The 18675-nt window shown below is 28.9% G+C and overlaps 3 protein-coding genes across 7 annotated transcripts in view; 2 read left to right on the top strand and 1 right to left on the bottom strand.

The window, feature by feature from the left end:
• The window catches only part of Singed (fascin domain-containing protein singed), a 36186-nt gene that overhangs the window by 6653 nt on the left and 10858 nt on the right, over positions 1 to 18675 (top strand). The window contains exons 1-2 of one of the 4 annotated variants that reach the window (XM_076781912.1): positions 16428 to 16604; positions 18334 to 18456. In XM_076781912.1, coding sequence (XP_076638027.1) covers positions 18394 to 18456 — 63 coding nt within the window. In that variant the 5' untranslated portion in view covers positions 16428 to 16604; positions 18334 to 18393. Of the gene's footprint in view, positions 1 to 16399; positions 16605 to 18333; positions 18457 to 18675 lie in introns of those variants that run through there. The other 3 variants (XM_076781903.1, XM_076781920.1, XM_076781894.1) reach the window with 3 other exon arrangements.
• On the top strand, positions 155 to 15996 carry Tbcd (tubulin folding cofactor D). 2 transcript variants are annotated; one of them, XM_076781788.1, is made up of 9 exons: positions 155 to 788; positions 866 to 2546; positions 3513 to 3716; positions 4684 to 4848; positions 5466 to 5590; positions 5666 to 6019; positions 6091 to 6393; positions 6461 to 6769; positions 15863 to 15996. In XM_076781788.1, the coding sequence occupies exons 1-8, from the start codon at positions 447 to 449 to the stop codon at positions 6740 to 6742; spliced, it is 3456 nt and encodes a 1151-aa protein (XP_076637903.1). In that variant the 5' UTR covers positions 155 to 446; the 3' UTR covers positions 6743 to 6769; positions 15863 to 15996. The 2 variants fall into 2 exon arrangements, with proteins under 2 accessions (XP_076637903.1, XP_076637894.1); XM_076781779.1 differs by lacking the exon at positions 15863 to 15996 and having other exon boundaries at positions 6461 to 6961.
• Fuctb (alpha-(1,3)-fucosyltransferase 10) lies at positions 7214 to 12136 on the bottom strand. Its single transcript, XM_076781941.1, has 7 exons — positions 11477 to 12136; positions 10994 to 11033; positions 10769 to 10890; positions 10375 to 10594; positions 9964 to 10153; positions 9704 to 9881; positions 7214 to 7722 (listed from the first exon to the last, which is right to left on the bottom strand). Exons 1-7 carry the CDS (start codon positions 11573 to 11575, stop codon positions 7243 to 7245), a joined length of 1329 nt encoding a protein of 442 aa, XP_076638056.1. The 5' UTR covers positions 11576 to 12136; the 3' UTR covers positions 7214 to 7242.

Below are 18675 nucleotides of genomic sequence, written 5' to 3'. Positions count from 1 at the left end.
TGAAATGTTCTCCGATTTCGTTTTTCCTCCAGAATCAAGTATGAATCTGGTTGCGCCTTTTAATCTAGCTATCTTTATACAGAAACAAGGTCGAGGATATACATATAGGTACCTAGTCGTAATATATTTTATAATAAAGACGAGAAATGAAAATCATAACAAGAGATTAGTGGGATAAAGGCGTTATAATTTCCCCAGTTTCGTTATTTTCACAAATTCTAGTGTTACGTGAAAACGAATCTTTAATGAAATATACGGACTATAATTGAAAACTTTGTTGCGTCGATGCGCACGCGCTATTATTTGTCATCGTTTTGTCGCGAACTATCAAAAAATTTGTTCTTAATGTTTTCGTGGTTTTGTAGGTAAACTTAGTTACTTATAAATGTATTTTAATTAAAGACATCAGTTTTTGTGAATAACGGTGAAAGGTTAAGAGGAAGAAAATGGTGTTGAATGATTATCCGGATCCAGAAGTAATTGGTTGTGGATTCAGTGCTTTTAAGGAAATTGATGAAGTGACTTCTCTGATTGCGGAACTGAAAAAAGTTGATCTTTCGTCGAGCCTTATTGAGAAAAATCGGGATCGATTTAATTTCATTCTGTCACAATATCAAGATCAAAGACAATTGTTGGATCCTTACTTGGATGATATTCTGCAGCCATTGATTTGTATTATTAAAGATGAAAATTCTACAGAAAGTATGCAACATAATGCTTTCAAATACATTTTTATCGTTATGTCTGTCAAAACGTACAAGAACATCGTTACGTATTTACCACATGAGGTATATGAGTGCATTAAATATTTTCATATTCTATCGAACATTTCAATTTTCAAGTACATATTTGTAATTTGATGTAGGTAGCAGATCTCCTTCCTGTTTTGCGAATGTTGGAAAAACAAGATCCGAATGACGTGGAGACATGGGAGACTAGATATGTACTTTTAATTTGGCTTTCTATAATATCGAAAATACCATTTCCACTTTCGCGTTTAGAAATCACAGATGTTAATTCTGAACAGTCAATAATAGTCAGAATTTTAAAAATATGCAAATTATTTTGTTTATCAAAAGATGCTTGCGCCGTAGCTGCAGTATTTTTAATTGCCAATTTCTTAACAAGATCGGACGTTAAAAAATTATATTTGAAAGAAATGATAATGTGGTGTTTAAAATGTGTGGAAAACGATCCTTTGAGGCATGGTCCTCTAGCGGTTATAGCTGCAATATTAAAACATACTGCAAGGGAAGACGTTAAACCACACACTCAAGTGATTTTGGATAAAGTTTTACAGTTTCGTTTAAATAATAATCCTGCTGATCTTATCAGGAAATTTGGGATAAAAATTGTACAAAGAATTGGATTAGTGTTATTAGGAACGAAACTGGCATCGTGGAGATATCAAAGAATGAATAGATCTATATGTTTATTGCTTAACGATAAGCATATTAATGCTGTGAAAAATTTGGAAAAGTCTAAAGAGGTTTCAACTAATAATGATGATCAGGATATTCCATTAGCGATAGAGGATATTATTGAGCAACTTATACAAGGTCTTAGAGATAAAGCAATTACAATACGATGGTCTGCCGCGAAAGGGTTCGGAAGAATAACAGCAAGACTACCAATGGAACTAGCAGATGATGTAGTAGGATTTGTGCTGAATCTTTTTTCTGGTCGGGAATCAGATTCTGCTTGGCATGGTGGTTGTTTGGCGTTAGCAGAATTAGGTAGACGTGGGCTCTTGTTGCCTCATCGTTTACCCGACGTAATACCAGTAGTTCTTCAGGCTTTAGTATTTGATGAACCAAGAGCGTACGGATCGATTGGTTATTTAATTAGAGATGCTGCGTGTTATATTTGTTGGTCATTTCCAAGAGCGTACGATCCCGATATTTTTCAACCGTATGTAAAAGAAATTGCAGCTATGTTGTTGGTTGTTGCTTGCTTTGATAGAGAGATTAATTGTAGAAGAGCTGCTTCGGCGGCGTTTCAAGAAAACGTCGGTAGGCAAGGAAATTTTCCACACGGAATAGAGATATTAACTATTGCCGATTATTTTGAAGTTGGCGTTAGAAATCATTCGTACTTAAAAATCAGCGCACAAATTGCTCAGTATGACGAGTATAGGAAACCTCTTATTGACCATGTGGTTGCACGAAAAGTTACGCATTGGGATACAGCAATCAGAGAACTTTCGGCTAAAACGCTCTTTAATCTAACATCGGCTGCTCCAAATTATATTAAGGACACAGTTTTACCACAGTTATTAGATATGTTGAATTCTATGGATTTGAACATTAGACATGGCGCGGTAGTAGCAATTGCAGAAATTTTAGAAGCATTACACAACAGTTATAACGAAAAAATTGAAAATATACTCCAACCAACGGCCATGGAAAGAATAGGAAATATAGTGAATACTTTTCGGAAAAGGGGGCAGTTCAAAGGTCTAGGAGGAGAATTAATGAAGCAAGCTTGCGCAGTATTAATAAAAAAATGCTCCATTGTTCATTTTCCAGTTTCCATAGAAATTATATGTAAGTTAATATTATTCGTACATTCACTGTACAGGATATTAATGAATTTATGCTTGAAATAATTACGAAACAATGGGAAATACAAGAAATGTTGTGTACTAAGTCCATCCACGATTTTCCGTAGGAAAATACTGCCAATTTTTTTATAGAACTCAATTAATTAATGATATATTCGTTAGTTTGCGGTATGACCTTTAACCATTTTACGGGTAATTTGAATATTTCTTTAATGTAGAACTCTTCATTTTTTTTCTGTTTTTTATTAAAAAATTCTTCCGTGTTTTTAAATAATTTTTCTTGGAAAGAATTTTGTAACGAATGAAATACATAAAAATCAGAGGGAAGTATGCTGCATAGAGCAAAACGTCCCTGTCAAATTACAATAATTTTCGCCGTGTGTTAGTTTACAACCGATTGAAAAAATTTCCCTAATTGTACTATGCAAAATTGTACACTTACAAACACGCAATAAACGTGTTTATATTAATTATATGCAATCTAAAATTGAATACGACGTTATTAGGTACTAAATAGAAGTCAATTTTCGAAGGATATTGATTCCCCAATTGAAGAAAAATAATTAAACGTGGAAAATAATTTCAAATTAAAATTTTAAAAGATATAATTGATATCTTTGATAAAAATAGTGTTAAAAATATTAGATAAAATTCGCAATTTCATCTACGTTAATCGTCGATGCCCTGCTACTTCGTTTTTGATTATCCAAGTTCAAGATCTTTATTTTTAAATCCACTTTCGAATAGTACGTTCGTTGATAGCATTATCGTCATAAGTATCATAAATTTTTGTTATCTCTTTCACATATTTTTGCTTTCAATAATGAAAAAGTGAAAGTCATCAATGCGAATGGCCTTAATACACAACCTAGTATAATTCATACTGCGAAAATTTAAAATATAAAAAAAGTAAAGTTAAAACAAAAGCAAGTAAATGTAACTTTTCCAGATGACTGGCAAAATCTCTTAGAAGAATGTTTGGCACACGAAGTGTCTGTAGTAAGAACAAAAGCAGCAGAGGCACACACAGAATTTTTTTTAAAATACTATGCTAACATAGATGGCGATTATCATAAGATCGTTATTAATCGTTATCTTGATAATTTGCAATCGAGTAATCAACTCGTTCGAATAGGTTTTGCACAAGCCATAGGTAAAATAAGAATGTTTTTATGTGCTGTAAATCCCCCTATTTTAGTTTTTGAAAATTACATAGCATTCTGTTGCATTAATTGCATTGGGTCGTTTGTTAACTTCTGCAGATATTTTTATTTTTAAGCTTTTATAAAATTAATGCGATTATAACTTTTAAAAAATTGTAATAATTGCTGCTTTTATCATATTCTCCCACTTATACACTTATACAATCTATTTTATAAGTTTCTTTAATAAATCGTTTCGGATCTGTCGCCATTTTTGCAAATTTAAAATTCAGCAAAATGCAATGCTGGATATACTCCCTTTCGGGTATCGTTTTCAATTACAACAATCGAACATTGAATATTTTTTATTGGAAGAATGAGAGTGTCAGCATATTTTTTATAACATAGCTAATCTATGAGAAACAAAATAATAATTATCGCAAAATATAAACACAACATACGCCCAGCGTTGTTTAAGAATGATCCGTAGAAAATAATAAACGACTTTCAATGGACGATCTCCAGCCCGAAAATTTAAAAAATTCTGATATTTTGGGAATAGATAGGTGTATATTATATTTTAAAAGATGAAAATTAATCCTTATATATTCGACTATTTTTTATTTAACCGCTTGCCAGTTCAGCAATTTTTACAAAGTCAGTCGAAAATTGTGATTCTTTTTTATTTAAATCAGTGATCCACGGATCCCACAGGGATCACAGATAGATTTGTGTGGGTTCGTGAATTTGTATAGAAAATTATTAAATACTAGTTTTTGTTACATCACATTTACAAATATTAAAATAACTTTTTCGGTGCTTTAAAATGACGATAGTTATTCAATAAAAAATATTTTAAATTTCCGAGTTGTGGATCATTCCTTGCTGCTGCTTCGAGCCGCGAAACTTTTAGAATATTAGATTCTTGCTCAAATTTAATAATTGTCATTATATACTAATTATCAATTATTTCTGTAGGATACTTTCCTTTATTTATAATTTGTGAAAGAGTAACAGATGTGATAAAGGCTCTCATTAAATGTACTGAAATATCAGAAAATACTCTGAAATGGGCAGAGAGTAGGAAAGAAGCTATTCATGCATTAATAATGGTATGTCAAACTTTGGGAGTGAAAGAAGCAGGTGTGTTTTTATTTAAAACATTCAAACTTATATTCCATTAATTTTCTAACACAACATTGTAACCCTTCTAACTTGACAGTAATATTTATACATAATCGTTTAAAGTTAGTAATTATGTGGAGTACTATACACTTTAATAGTAGATATATGACATAAAAGTAATGAAAAAAAACGCGAAAAAATTAAATTTTACAAAACTTTATCTAACTATAAAATTCTATCCTTTGTAAGAAGCAAGAGACTACAATAGATTTTTTGTTGGAGATTTACATTTTTGTTAAATACAGTTTCTTATTTTTCATTGTAATGAATATTATACAATGCTAACTAAAGTGATTTTTAAACATTTTTTCATTCGTGATAGACACTCAAAATAATTGCCATTAATTTGACGTTACTTGTTTAAAAATGAAAAATTGTGGAATTCAAATTTAAGAAAATAATTATTCAAAATAATGTTTTTTAAGATAAATACAAATTACTTTGTACATACATTAAAGAATAATTGAATTTTATTTAGAAGCAAAATATAATAAAATACATAGCATTCAAGTGAACAAACGATTGAATCTTGTTCATCTAATGATCAATCGAATAACTTTCTTTTTAATTTTTAGATAAATGGGAAGTATTTGTGCACGATTTGTATAATTGTTATTTACTGTCATTGAAAGAATATACAGTAGATAGTCGTGGAGATATAGGAGCATGGGTGCGGGAAGCAGCAATGACTGGTTTACATGTAAACATGATTTCTTTATGATATAATCGTGTTTAGTAGTACACCATTTAAATGTGATCCTTAAAATAATTTTAGATGTTAACAAATTTAGTGTTTCAAGCGAAATTGACGACCGTATTGAACGAAGAGTTAATGACAAATATAATAGGAGGAATTGCACAACAAGCTGTAGAAAGAATCGACGGAATCCGAGCGCAAGCAGGAACTGTCTTCAGCACTCTCATTCATAATGATCCCCCGCTACCAAACATTCCATATCTTGCTGAATTAAAAAGTATCTTCCCTTACGACGAGTGTAAAGAAAATATAGAATGGCGAATGGAATCCATTACTTTTCCACGATTTATTAAAATGTTATCTTATCCTCCTTATACAATGAACCTTTTACGGGGAATTATATTCAGCGTCGGTGGTTTAAGCGAATCTCTGGTAAATATTACTAATAGGTGTAAGGATAATTAAATTTTTCGTTGGAATTTTTCGTTCGATCTTTGTTGTAGGTTAAACATTCTAGCGTTTCTTTATTTTCTTATTTACAAAAAATAGACGAACAAGGTCTTACGAATTTATGTTACAAAATTTTGAATATTTTTGAGGAAAGTCACAAAAACGAAAGAATGATTACATCGATGTTAGCATTTTTGGATCGCTTGCTTAGTTCTGGATGTATTCAAATTGTTCTCGATGATTCTAAGAACGGCATTTCGGAAAAAATTTTAATGTTACTTAAACAGGAAATAAAAAATACAAGTAACACCAAGTTATTAATCATCAGTATAAACGTCTTCTGTCAGCTCTTGCAGGTATTTTTATATTGTTACGTTTAGGATAAAATAGTGATAACAATTTTACGATGACAATTATTTTTAGGTACGGGGTCCAGTTGCAAAGCGAGCGTTTTGTCAATTGAGTATTTTTCTTTGCCATAAATATAAGTGTATACGAAAAGTAGCAGCAACGAAAACATACGAAGCTTTAACTCTTTATGGGGAAGAAATCGATCTTCCTGAACAAGACTTAGTTAAAATTTTAACTGAATTAAATGTCACTGATTGGGAACGATCAGTATCTGAACTTCGACCAATAAGAAATCACCTTTGTGACTTGATGGGGGTACCTACTCCAATTTTACAAAATATGACCGTGAACTGAATTTCATCTTCTTTTCTGATAAATTGAGTAAGTGAAATTCTAAAATAAGACACTTACATGGCTATAACTATTATTCCAATTTTATTAAGTAGTTATTATATACAACATTTTTGTCCTAAAATAAAAATAAAGCGGTAAAACTGTCGAAGTAAAATATACAATTTTGTACAAACGCAGTAGAAGGTAAATAATACTTATAAAATAAATTATTTTGTTGTACTCGTTTTTTTGTATAGTTTTTTTTTATAACACAATAAATGTTTAATAAACGTTTAATTAAAAAATATAAATTGAAGTAAAACTAAAAGTTTTAAAACCTTTCGAATGTTATCAAGAGACTGATTAATATTATAAAAATATGTCATATATTAAGAAATTTACTATCCTTTAATTCATATGTGGGACCAGAATAGTTTTATTTTTGGAGCCTTATTGTTTCTCTGAATACATCCGAGTTTCTGCTTATGAGAATACTAATTGTTTAAAAACGTTTTGGCAGTTTAATCCAAGTTTTGATTGTATAGTCTCGTTTTATCTATATCAAAATTTTTTACATTCATTGTAAGATTATTTTTTGAGTAATAACTCAATATATTTGCATCAGATTTGTCTAGAATCCATTGTTTTGTCCACCAATTATGATAATCGATCTTGGTTGTTATAGGGTTTCTGGGCAGTGGACAATCGTAATGTGACGTATCGATTCTTTTTTTTCGTCTGTTAGCTTTCTGTATATCTTTACAAACGAAACATTCAAATTCTTCTAGATAGTTTCCAAATTCATTTTGAAACCATTTTCGATTTTCTAATGCTTTCCTTAATCTTTGGTTTTCTATTTCATAATTGTCAAACAACTTATGTGATAAATATTTATCATACTCAGTATCGTTTTTAGAAAGATTATGTAAAAAAGTAGCTAGATTTTGCGGGTCTTTAAAATCAAGTACTGAAATGGCAGAAATATTATTTGGTAGCCAATCCTGAAAGAAAGTCAAATTACTTAAATTCTGTTTCCTAATTTATGCATATGAGTAAATCTAAGATAAATAACGACTGTTAATTACTCGAATACTGAATCCCTTGTGAAATATCTTAATGTGGTTACGATCAAGGACGTTATACGAGGCATTATACAGGGTGTTTCGCCACCCCTGGAAAAAATTTTAATGGGAGATTCTAGAGGCCAAAATAAGACGAAAATCAAGAATACTAATTTGTTGATGGAGATTTCGTTAAAAAGTTATTAACGTTTAAAGTTCCGCCCGTACTGAATTTTTTTCTCGAAAATGGTTAGGAATTCGAGGGTATGTCTATTCACAAAAAATGATTGTAATTGACTTCTGCAACCGAAAATAATTTTTTCAGAACGATTTGAAATTTTTTAATTTTGTTGAAGAATTTCATATTTTCTCGAATTTTTTTCTACGAAATGAATAGGATTTCGGGGATATGATTCTTCACCAAAAATGATTGTAATTGACCCCTACAGCCAAAAATATTTTTTTTAGAACGATTTGAAATTTTTTTTTTCGCCGAAAAATTTAGGCACCTACCCCCTGTCGATTTTTCTTAAAACTTCGTTTTTGATTTTTAGTAATTTTATTTGACACCCTACAGAAAAGTTGTGTAATACTTTTTTTGTAGGTACCCATGAGCTCTACTTCAGAAAAAAGTTTCATTGAAATATATTCACTATTGTAGGAGTTATGGCTGTTTGAAAATTGGACCATTTTTATGGGCTTTTTCTTATTTTGCAGGGTCAAGAATCAACTTTTCGGATATTTTTGCGATTTGTACATATTCTCCACCAAAATACACGTAGTTTGCTTTTTTAAACATTAAAATCGTTCAATCCGTTCAGAAATTATGACGTTTTAAAGATTTGCATGAAATTTCAGGGAAGCATTTCTGGCCTCACATTGGATTTTCGGTAAAGAATTTTTTTCTCGAAAGTGGGTAGGATTTCGGGGGTATGTGTAATGACCAAAAATGATTGCGATCGACTCTTGCAACCGAAAATAATTTTTTTAAAACGATTTGAAAAATTTTTTTTCTACCAAAAAATTTCAACACCTACCCAATTTTTTTTCTCGAAAGTGGGTAGGATTTCAGGGATATGTCTATTCACCAAAAATGCTTATAATTGACCTCTGCAACCAAAAATAATTTTTCCAGAACGATTAGAAATTTTTGAATTTAATTGTTAATAACTTTTTAACGGAGCCTCCATCAACAAATTGGTTTTCTTAATTTTCGTCTTATTTTAGCCTGTAGAATCTCCCATTAAAATTTTTTCCCAGGGGTGGCCGAACACCCTGTATTAATCATATAATTCAACTATTTCCGTCATTATTGATTCAATAAAAATTTTTTCATATGAAGTGTTTTAATATGAATAGTAGTATAATACAGGGTGGCTATATTAAATATATTCGGTGCTGTTGACGATACGAAGAAATATCGAAAGAAAAAACTATTTTTTAGAACTTAACAAGTACAAAAAAATAGTGATTGCTTTATAAGGTTTATAATAACTCGAAATAAAAATTGAATATAATTTAGTATGTATTTCAATTGCACAGCCCAAATGTTCAATTATTTAAAATAAAAAATTTCGATTGATTCCTTAATAATGGAAAATATGAATATTATATGCCTTATAAATTATTTCAAAAATATTTAATTGAGTCATAAGTAATAGCTACACTATCAATAAACATACTTTGATATGCTAGAATAAATATACCGTCCCAACGTTTGATAAATATTTTTTCATACTATTACGATATTTTACAATTTCAAATATTTCATGATATTTCAAACATTCTACTAAAACGTATTTTATAAATGCAAAAAATGTAGAAATATATTTCGATTTAAAGTCGGAAATTACTTATGATCGAATTTATTATAAATAGAACAGAGACTATGAAAATATAATTGTGATTCAATTTGTAGTACTTTGAATGATGGTGATCCATAATACACAGGTACAGATCCAACAATAAGGGGTCTCCATAATTTTTCGGTAATATAATCCTGACAGACTGCGTTCTCAAACGCGATAGTAAACTTATAATTGCCAATGAAAGAGAGAAAATCGTCGCTGTTTAATATTTCGAGATAATTTTCCTTTAATCTATATCATAATTATATTATTTACAAAGTTAATATATTGAATACAATTAGACTGTTTTTCTTTTTAAATCTGTAGAGTTTACCTTTTGTCAAACTGAGCATTATTTAAACATGTACCATATGAATCTACTCTTATGTACTTCATTAATTCTGCTACATAGATATCTCTGTTACTTGCAGTATCACAGTCAGATTGTATATAAAGCAGAGGTGCAAGATTTCGTGTATGCATTAGTTTAGTTTTTTCTCTAGTTGGTACAAAATACTTTCTGCCTGAAAGATTGATATAAAATATCAGTTTCTAAACAATGAAATTATGATTTGAAAAAAAAATAAAACATTGCAGAAACATAATTATTTTCTAATTCTTAAGCAATTTGTAATTTGTGGGGTATAGTTATATGTAGTAATAATAGGGAATGTACTATAAGAGGGAAAAGAAAATTGTTCTTAACAATAATTTTAATATATTTAAGGTAGTTAATTGTATCTACCTAATAACTCTGTAACTCCAGGTAAATCGATCAAAGTAAGAGGTACATCACTAAATCTGCTAAATGTTGAGGAGTATGAAAAAAGATTGAGAGTTTCTTGTTGAACAAGAATAGGGTTGTTTCTAGGTGATTCTTCATGAATCAAGCCCCATGGAACTCTGTCCAATTTCCATTTTGGTAAATCATTAATTTGAAAATTAGTACCATAAAAAAGAAAACTCTAAAAAAAAAGGAAAAAAAAGATACAATTATATTTTTCATAATAATTCGATTGTTTTATTTCAGAAAGACACAAACAATTTCTGAATTATAAAATATACTAAAATAATTTACTTATTTAATGTTTTTCACAAGTTTTCAAATTTAAATAATATAAAGAGATTTATAACATTACGCTTATCTTATGATGATATTGGAAAGTTCGATTGCTTGTAAAATAACATGAATAATTTTCACAATTTCTATGTAATCCATCACTTCCAAATGGTGTCCACCATAAAATTATAGGTACTTCGCCTAAAAAGAATATCAACAAATAATTGTTAGTATTCTTTTTAGTTTTATGCATTTACATAATACAAATATTTACAAATTTGCAAATTCAATACATATTACATACCCAAATAATGCTGTCCATTGTTGAATTCAAGTAAACTTATCTGTAAATTGCTTTAGTCTTAAAAACTATCAGTAATAGTTTAAGTTTTTAAAATTTAGTTTTGAGTATTGTAATCATATGAACAATATTTATATATTAAATATTCATTATAATAGATATTTTTGCAAAATTTAAAAATTATTCAATAATAATTTCATTTTTTAAACGAAATAAAATTATCACCACTAATAATAATAATATTTATTTAGTAATTTCTATGTTTTAGCAAAATGAAATTAAAAATTAAATAAAATAAAATATTCCATTTTATATTAGAATTGTACAAAAATTTTTTTTTGTATTCTACATTTAATCCATTCAATTAGCTAATTTATTAGCCATTATTTACAACCAAATTATTCTTAAGTAATATTTTTTACTACAGTGCAACTATTTATGTATATTATTATACAACTGTTATATATTTTATGCTATAATATATACCTGGTAAATTATTACACTTGCTGTGAAAACAATAATTGTCACAAATGCAAGATACACTTTTTGATGGAAGTATAACATTTTATAGTTTTTAATTATCATTTAATGAATTATTATACGAAAAAGCAATAAAAGTTTGCCTCTATGGTGGAAAATTCTTATTAACCAAATTTCTTGATTAGTTTTTTATAAGTTTTATACAAAAATTATTGATAAATCAGAATTTATTAGTAGTAAACTTAAAAGATCGCAATAGCAATAATGCAGAACCCCATTCTAAGTACTTCACTGAAGCAATAATAAAAAATTGTTCAATGTTAACTACCTACATTATAGTTAGACTAAAGTTACCGACAATAACATCAGTTGCAAACAACAGTTTAAGAAATGTATTCAACGTAAATAATGATTATGTATGACTGTGTAAGTACTGTGTATAAAAAAAGTTGTAATAATTTCTCGAAATAGAACTTTGTTCCATCATTTTAATGGTTAATGTTTTCACAAATTTAAAGCAAAGAAATAATAGAATGATTCATTAATGAAATTACCAATCCGAAATAAATTATTTCGATTAGTTATTTATGGTATGGTATATATCTACACACGCACGAACTATATCTACATAGTTGAACCGGAAATTTATGTACTGCGTAAAGCAACGTGTAGTTACACTAGTTACCTCAAGTTTAGTAGGGAGCGCTAGTAGGCATTGTAATTCTAGGGATTTGTTGAGTGTTGTGTGAATGCACATGCATGAATATGTTCGCGCGAGAATTTGGTTAGAAGAATAAATGAAATTAAGTTTATACGAATCATTGCATTTTATAACATTTTTTGTGAATGGTGGAATTGCAAATATTTATTACTTGTTATGGTTTTATTTGCACATTTAATGTTTTATTGGATTTTTATAATACGCAATTTTATGTTAAACGTATCAGTGAACATCGATGTATCGATATATCGATGGACTTTTGAAAGCTTATGATAATAGACTAATTAACAGAACACAAAGAGCAATGATATCTTGAATGTCTTTAACAATAAGTAAATGACCCGACAATAGGGCATATAAAACTTGATGTTATCAATTACAATAGATTCCCGGACTACAATGGAGATCCTCTCATGACGTACTAGTCTTTATTGTTTATAGATTTTGCTATCTGGATGAAATTTGAATCTCCTTTATATTATTTGCGGCCTTTGCACAAGCTGCTTGAAATCCTTTCGCGTTCCATTCTCGGCATATACAGGGTGTTCCCTGTAACGTGAACATTCCGAACATCTCCATCTTTTTTTTGAAAATACGAAAATAAGTCAAAGAAAAAGATAGTTTGTTTCAAAGAGGCAAATATAATCAGATATCTTTGGTGAGGGAATCGTGTTAAAAGAAATCATCTCTATTCGCAGTATTTAAGACAATTAGCAAATTTATTGCAAAATTATACTCGTAACCATTATTAAAAATGTAGAATGTCATGAATACTGTCACCTTAACTAAAAAACACCTTTTGTTTACAATAGATATACATAAAACCTGAGTAGAGATAACGTTAAAGCCACTCATTAGTAATTTCGGTACAATTTGCGAAATATGTTATTCGGGCTTCCATACAGCTGTCACCTACATTATTATTTAAAATAATAAAATATCTTTCAATCATATTATTGAGTAAAGCACTAGTTAAACGGTACTAAATGCCCAGATTGCTGAATGTAGTTACCTTCCTGTTCAATTACCGTTCAACTCGCAGTGTACCCATCCACAATAGTGGCTACATCTTATTTTCTTCAATCTATGAATAAACTTTTCTGCAAACTGTTTTGCATTATTCTGCATTTATAGCTGTTGCAGTTAGTGTTCACTATTTTTTTTTGCTATGCGTCTACAATTTTTCCTAAAAATCAGATTCAATGTAACAAGGATAAATATTATTTTAAAAATTAATTTAACTTAAATTCGCTGAAATAATATGTAGATTTTACGCTTTACACATACTATATAGTGCAATATATATTAATTATATATAATCCCAATATTATACGTGCGTAACACAATTTTCTAGGATGTTATGTAAACGCAAGTTAGTCATGGTTATGAGTTACGATCACGGTTACGATCCAGATCACGATCACAGGCACGGTACAGTCATGCTTCTGACTTTCCTTTGACGGCCAACGAACTCTCTCATTCCTTCTCTTTTTCTCGGTTCGTTCTTCTTTACTCTCTATCAGTTACAATTTGCCTAACGACGGTGCTAAATGCATTTAGGTTACGGTGAAATAATTTTTTGTTCCCGATAAAGTCAAATATATACATATAATATAACGGTCGTTCCAAAGTAATTTTTACAAATGTAGTAACTAATACATATTGCACATTGTTTATAAAACATGTAAAACAATTTTGGCAACATGCTTGCAGTACTATTTTATAAATTACAGTACATTTGTGTATTACATAAAATTTACATAGTGCATAGATATACTTATTGTTGTAACTGTCGTTTGGAAGTATCAGTTAACATAAATCATTTTTTCTATGCTCGATAGAAATGCCTATTATTTGTATAATCATAAAAATAAAATTATTAATAACGTAAATATAACATCTAATATTGTACAATAATGCTTTTCGCATGAATTGAATTGTGTGACGAAATATAAGTTTGAGATCTAATTGCAAGCGCAAAGAAAAGAAACGTTTCGTTACCATTGTAATTAGCTTCATTAGGGGGTCAGATGACACAGTGATACAGTATCATCAGCAAGAATCCGGGCCGCGAAGGCTTAAATAATTTCACAAAGGTAGAAATTTGTAATTAAATGTTCTGCGTCCGCGATTTGCGAGAAAAAAGACAAATCAGTGCAAGCCTCTCGTTAGACACGCTCGGAAGTTCCAGACTTCCTGAATGAAATTGGATAAAATTCTGACCATCCCATTAAAACGAATAAATTTTTAATAGTTACGCGTCCTTGATTTGTTATTGTACATGTTACATCTTTTTTTCAATATCTTTTAATTAGATTATAATATCAATATCGCGTACCAATCAAAGCTGCGTAATTAATTTTTCAATACAAATATACTGATTATCGACTGGTCAACGTTCATTCTTTCAGAAATATAGAAATAAATAACGAAATAACGTATAAGAATTTGTAAAGCTTGGATAAATTTTTATTATAAAATAAGATTTATTTAGTTAAGAACTAAAATCTTATGATTACACAGTATAATACATTTTTTAAATCTTTTGTCTAAAAGTCAGTTTTTTTTTTAAATTGTGTTTTCTAGATATTTTTCATATTTGAGGAATATGAACGTTAAATAAGGGGTACGATATATACAGAAAGTAAGTGAACGAGATATCGAAGAGAAATGTATCTTGTTCCGTAATATAATATTTAACGATTAAAATATACTGAAATGACAATTTGATTCGGGTTAGAGGATGTACCGTTTACTATTTGAAATTAGAAAATTTTCCTATTTCCTTTGAAAAAAAGTTAATTATCATCCCAGAAACTCTATTGTAACATAAGTAGGACAAAATAACTGTACACCGTTTAACTGTAAACTGTCTATGACAACAAGATTAAATTGCTAACTATGTAGATATACACGAGTTTTATTAAAGAATATAATAAAACTTTTTTTTTATAGTTAACTGATCGATAAAAATTTCATAAAAGAAAATAGACAATTATTCATAAGTTTATTTAAGAAGTATTGTCAGTTACAAACTTAAATTTTCAACGAAATACATAATAGTATTATTAGTAAATATATACCAGGAAACAATAAATATAATCAGTAAATATTTTTATTTTTTTCGCTAGTAACATAAAGGAAATGTGGAATTTGTAACACTTATAAAAATAGCAACTTCCGTCTTTCTTTCTCGAAATTCAGTATAAAAACTGCTATTAATTCATAAATCTTATACATATTTTTGACATCTCACATTAAAAATTAATTTTTTAGCTTCTTAGTGGAAAGTTCTGTCCTCCATATGTAGATGATGTGGCAATCAATGTATTAATAAACTTAGGTACTGCATACCTGTGCTTAAAACCTTAGATAATGATTTATAGTATTATACATTTATTTAAAGTAATGCTTACAAAATTATACGAAAATATATTATCACAATATTGATTTTACCGAATAATTATTATTTATTAAGAGTTCTGTTGCATTCAATATTTCATATTTAACGGATATCTAAATATGCATATCACGTGTGTAATATGCCAGTGATTATGAAAGTGGCTCGAGTTAATTATTTTTTATTTTTAATATGTTTATTATTTTACATTAGTATAACGTAGATCGGTGTGGAACAAAATAACTAATAAATACAATTTTATTTGGCTTAGACTACTTTCAGAATTATCAGCACAAATATGCCAGACATTTCGAAATCTCCATGAAATGTGCATAGTGAATATTTAAAAACAAATAACAAATAAGAGTAAAAATGATGAGAATTGAAAAAGATGCAACACAGTGCTATTGGGAAAACAGCAATTACAAAGTGGGGTCGTCGATCCACAGTTCACGGCCCTCCAGAAAGTCGACAGTTCGATGTATGCTTGTTCCCCACCGTTCTCTTTTTCTGTTTCCCCTATCTTTCACGTTTCCCTTATTACAACGGCGCACGCGCGATATCCTGATAGAATTGCACAGGGCCGTACACCTTCAAGGAATAGTGCTAGTTTTGTTTCGTTCATAGCAGTAAATAACATTGTCTACTAAACGATATTCGATGGTATTACGTCGCTTTTGGAGCAATTAAAATTATCATATATTAAATCGGTTCAACAGCAGCGCAATTAGTGGAATTAACAATTCTAATAAACGTACTCCTATAATATTCTGTTCTATGCACAGTCCTGATTCTATGGTGAGTTCAGATGTTGCGCATGCGTTGGAAGTCCTGTGAGATCCTTACACAATCGCGAGAAAACCAACGAGTCAAGTCAGTTGCCGGGTATCTTTGTTGTGACGAACGTATTTTAGTGACCGTGATTCGTACTTTTCTTGCTTCCTTCTCTCTTTTTTTCAGTGTTCTTCCACAACAAGTACGTAATTCTATTTTCTTTTCTATCTCTCTATCAGGTAAGTTTATAGATCTGCTTGGCAACAGTAGCTTAACTTTCCTCGACGATTTCCGTCATTTCGTTTCGAATAGGTGTATTTATTCGTCAAATTTATGCACCCGAAGTACAATTGCGCAAATACATATTACTATTATTGATTTATCGATTACTTTTACATGCTTAATGAAAATCTTTGTAACTTTGTATAAAAAGTATTATTTTTTATTTTATTCATTGTTAAATTGTATCTTTATTTTAAATTATCGTGTGTAACTTTGATATCCTTGTAATTGTTAAATACCTTAATTTCTTGAAATTATTTCGTATAATCACCTATTTCAGATTCATCATTTGTGTTATAATATTTTAATCATTTTGCATTTCATGTTTATAATTTGAATCTTCGATGGCATCGATCGGGTTACATTCGTTTGTTTAAAACGATTCGAAGTTAGTTATTTACGAATTGAACAAATAAAGTTTCAGTCATTCCCCTGGCTTTCCTATTGTATTATTGATTTTACATTGCGCTTTAGGAAATTGAATTTTGATATTGAATAATTTTTCAAATTTACATTTAATATTCTCGTAGTTAAAATTTTCATTTTCATGTTAAATAACTTGTTTCGATATAAGTTAAATAACGAAGGAAGAAATATTTTTCCGCAAATACGTTTTTCTGTTCGTTTCATGTTTGATGAGTCTTGACGATTAGACATTATATGGCGTGAAGTTTAATTAGATTGGTACGGTTCAAACGATTCTAGGTTTAAAGAGATCTTACCTAAACTTAGATTTAAGTTTAGAGCATTCTAACGAAAGTATTTCGTGAAAAAAATACAAAATATTCTTTTCAAAATAATAAAAAAAGTAAATTTATCATAGAAATAAATTTAATTCATTTTTATACGAGCAGTCAAAATTTTGCACAGGACAAAACATTTTTTATTGTCTTTCCATTAGACGAGTTGGCCCCACCCAGACGGAAGTCACGTAGAAATGAGTCACTGAATTCAGAGTTTAAAATAAATTATCTCTTCGGAAAAAAAAATTTGGGACAAAAATACCAATATACAAAATTTCGGAACATGTCGATTAAATTATTTTTTAAGGTTGGGTAGGCTCGTATCTTCAGGAATATAATTTTTATCCTGGGATGTTATAACATTTTATTATTATATTATATAATCATTTAGTATACGATAATCATAAATATTTAATGAACGTAAAAATTTAAATGTTAACTACTGCAAAGATAATTCAGATTAGTCGTAAATAAATATTGAAGATGCATCTTTTCTCTGCACGAATATTTGCCGAACTGTATACGAAAATAATTATTTTAAATTTGCATTCATTCATTATTACATATAAAATAATCCAATATTACTTTTAGTTATTTTACATGAAAATGAAAATGTTAATACAATTAATAATGAATATTTTTGTTTTTCATAAGAGCATATTATATTAAAATATTTTATTAAAATTGTTTACATCTTATTTTTAATTCAAAATAATTACTAAAATTTTATTCTTTTCTATTGTTCTTTAATTTAAAGATTCAAAGTAATTTATTTTTGTTACGAATTTATAAACTTAACTGAATTACGAGTCTTTATATTTTCTATATTCGATCAACTATTTTGATCGAATAAAAATTTAAAATATAAAGACTATAGTTGTAAAATATTTTATAGGTTTTATATTAAATTTAATACCTGATTTGCTCTTGATTGCAATTGCAGAAGCAATTTATAGGATTTTTACCACACGCGCGCCTAAACGTCAATTGATTAAACTAAACGATGCAGACCAACGGTTCTGAAAATGTCGGTTCCGAAAATGCAAACGAGAAAACGGGATGGACGGTAATCTTTAACTTTTTAAAAACCATATTTCTTATCAGTTTTCGTGTGTAGATTATGTCTATCAGAAACTATTGTTTTTACATTTATCGAAAGTATCTAGTTTAAAACAGTTAATTAAAATTAATAACTAAAGTGGTTCATTTGATAAAAATTAATGTTTGAATCAAATCAGTTTAATCGATGATTATAAATAAGTTATATTTCTTTAGGATCGAATCA

Source organism: Colletes latitarsis, chromosome 2 (assembly GCF_051014445.1).
Source record: "Colletes latitarsis isolate SP2378_abdomen chromosome 2, iyColLati1, whole genome shotgun sequence".
NCBI classification, from domain to species: domain Eukaryota; kingdom Metazoa; phylum Arthropoda; class Insecta; order Hymenoptera; family Colletidae; genus Colletes; species Colletes latitarsis.
The sequence above is the reverse complement of the archived record's forward strand: the minus strand, read 5'-3'. Positions and strand labels throughout refer to the sequence as shown.

Bases quoted from the DNA above. Each gene is read 5' to 3' on its own strand.
- Tbcd (XM_076781788.1), top strand. From the start codon at position 447: ATGGTGTTGAATGATTATCCGGATCCAGAAGTAATTGGTTGTGGATTC. The intron at 789-865 runs GTATATGAGTGC...AATTTGATGTAG, and splicing joins TTACGTATTTACCACATGAG to GTAGCAGATCTCCTTCCTGT. The intron at 6,394-6,460 runs GTATTTTTATAT...AATTATTTTTAG, and splicing joins TCTTCTGTCAGCTCTTGCAG to GTACGGGGTCCAGTTGCAAA.
- Fuctb (XM_076781941.1), bottom strand. From the start codon at position 11,575: ATGATAATTAAAAACTATAAAATGTTATACTTCCATCAAAAAGTGTAT. The intron at 10,154-10,374 runs GTAGATACAATT...TCAATCTTTCAG, and splicing joins TGGAGTTACAGAGTTATTAG to GCAGAAAGTATTTTGTACCA. The intron at 9,882-9,963 runs GTAAACTCTACA...ATTATGATATAG, and splicing joins AATGCTCAGTTTGACAAAAG to ATTAAAGGAAAATTATCTCG.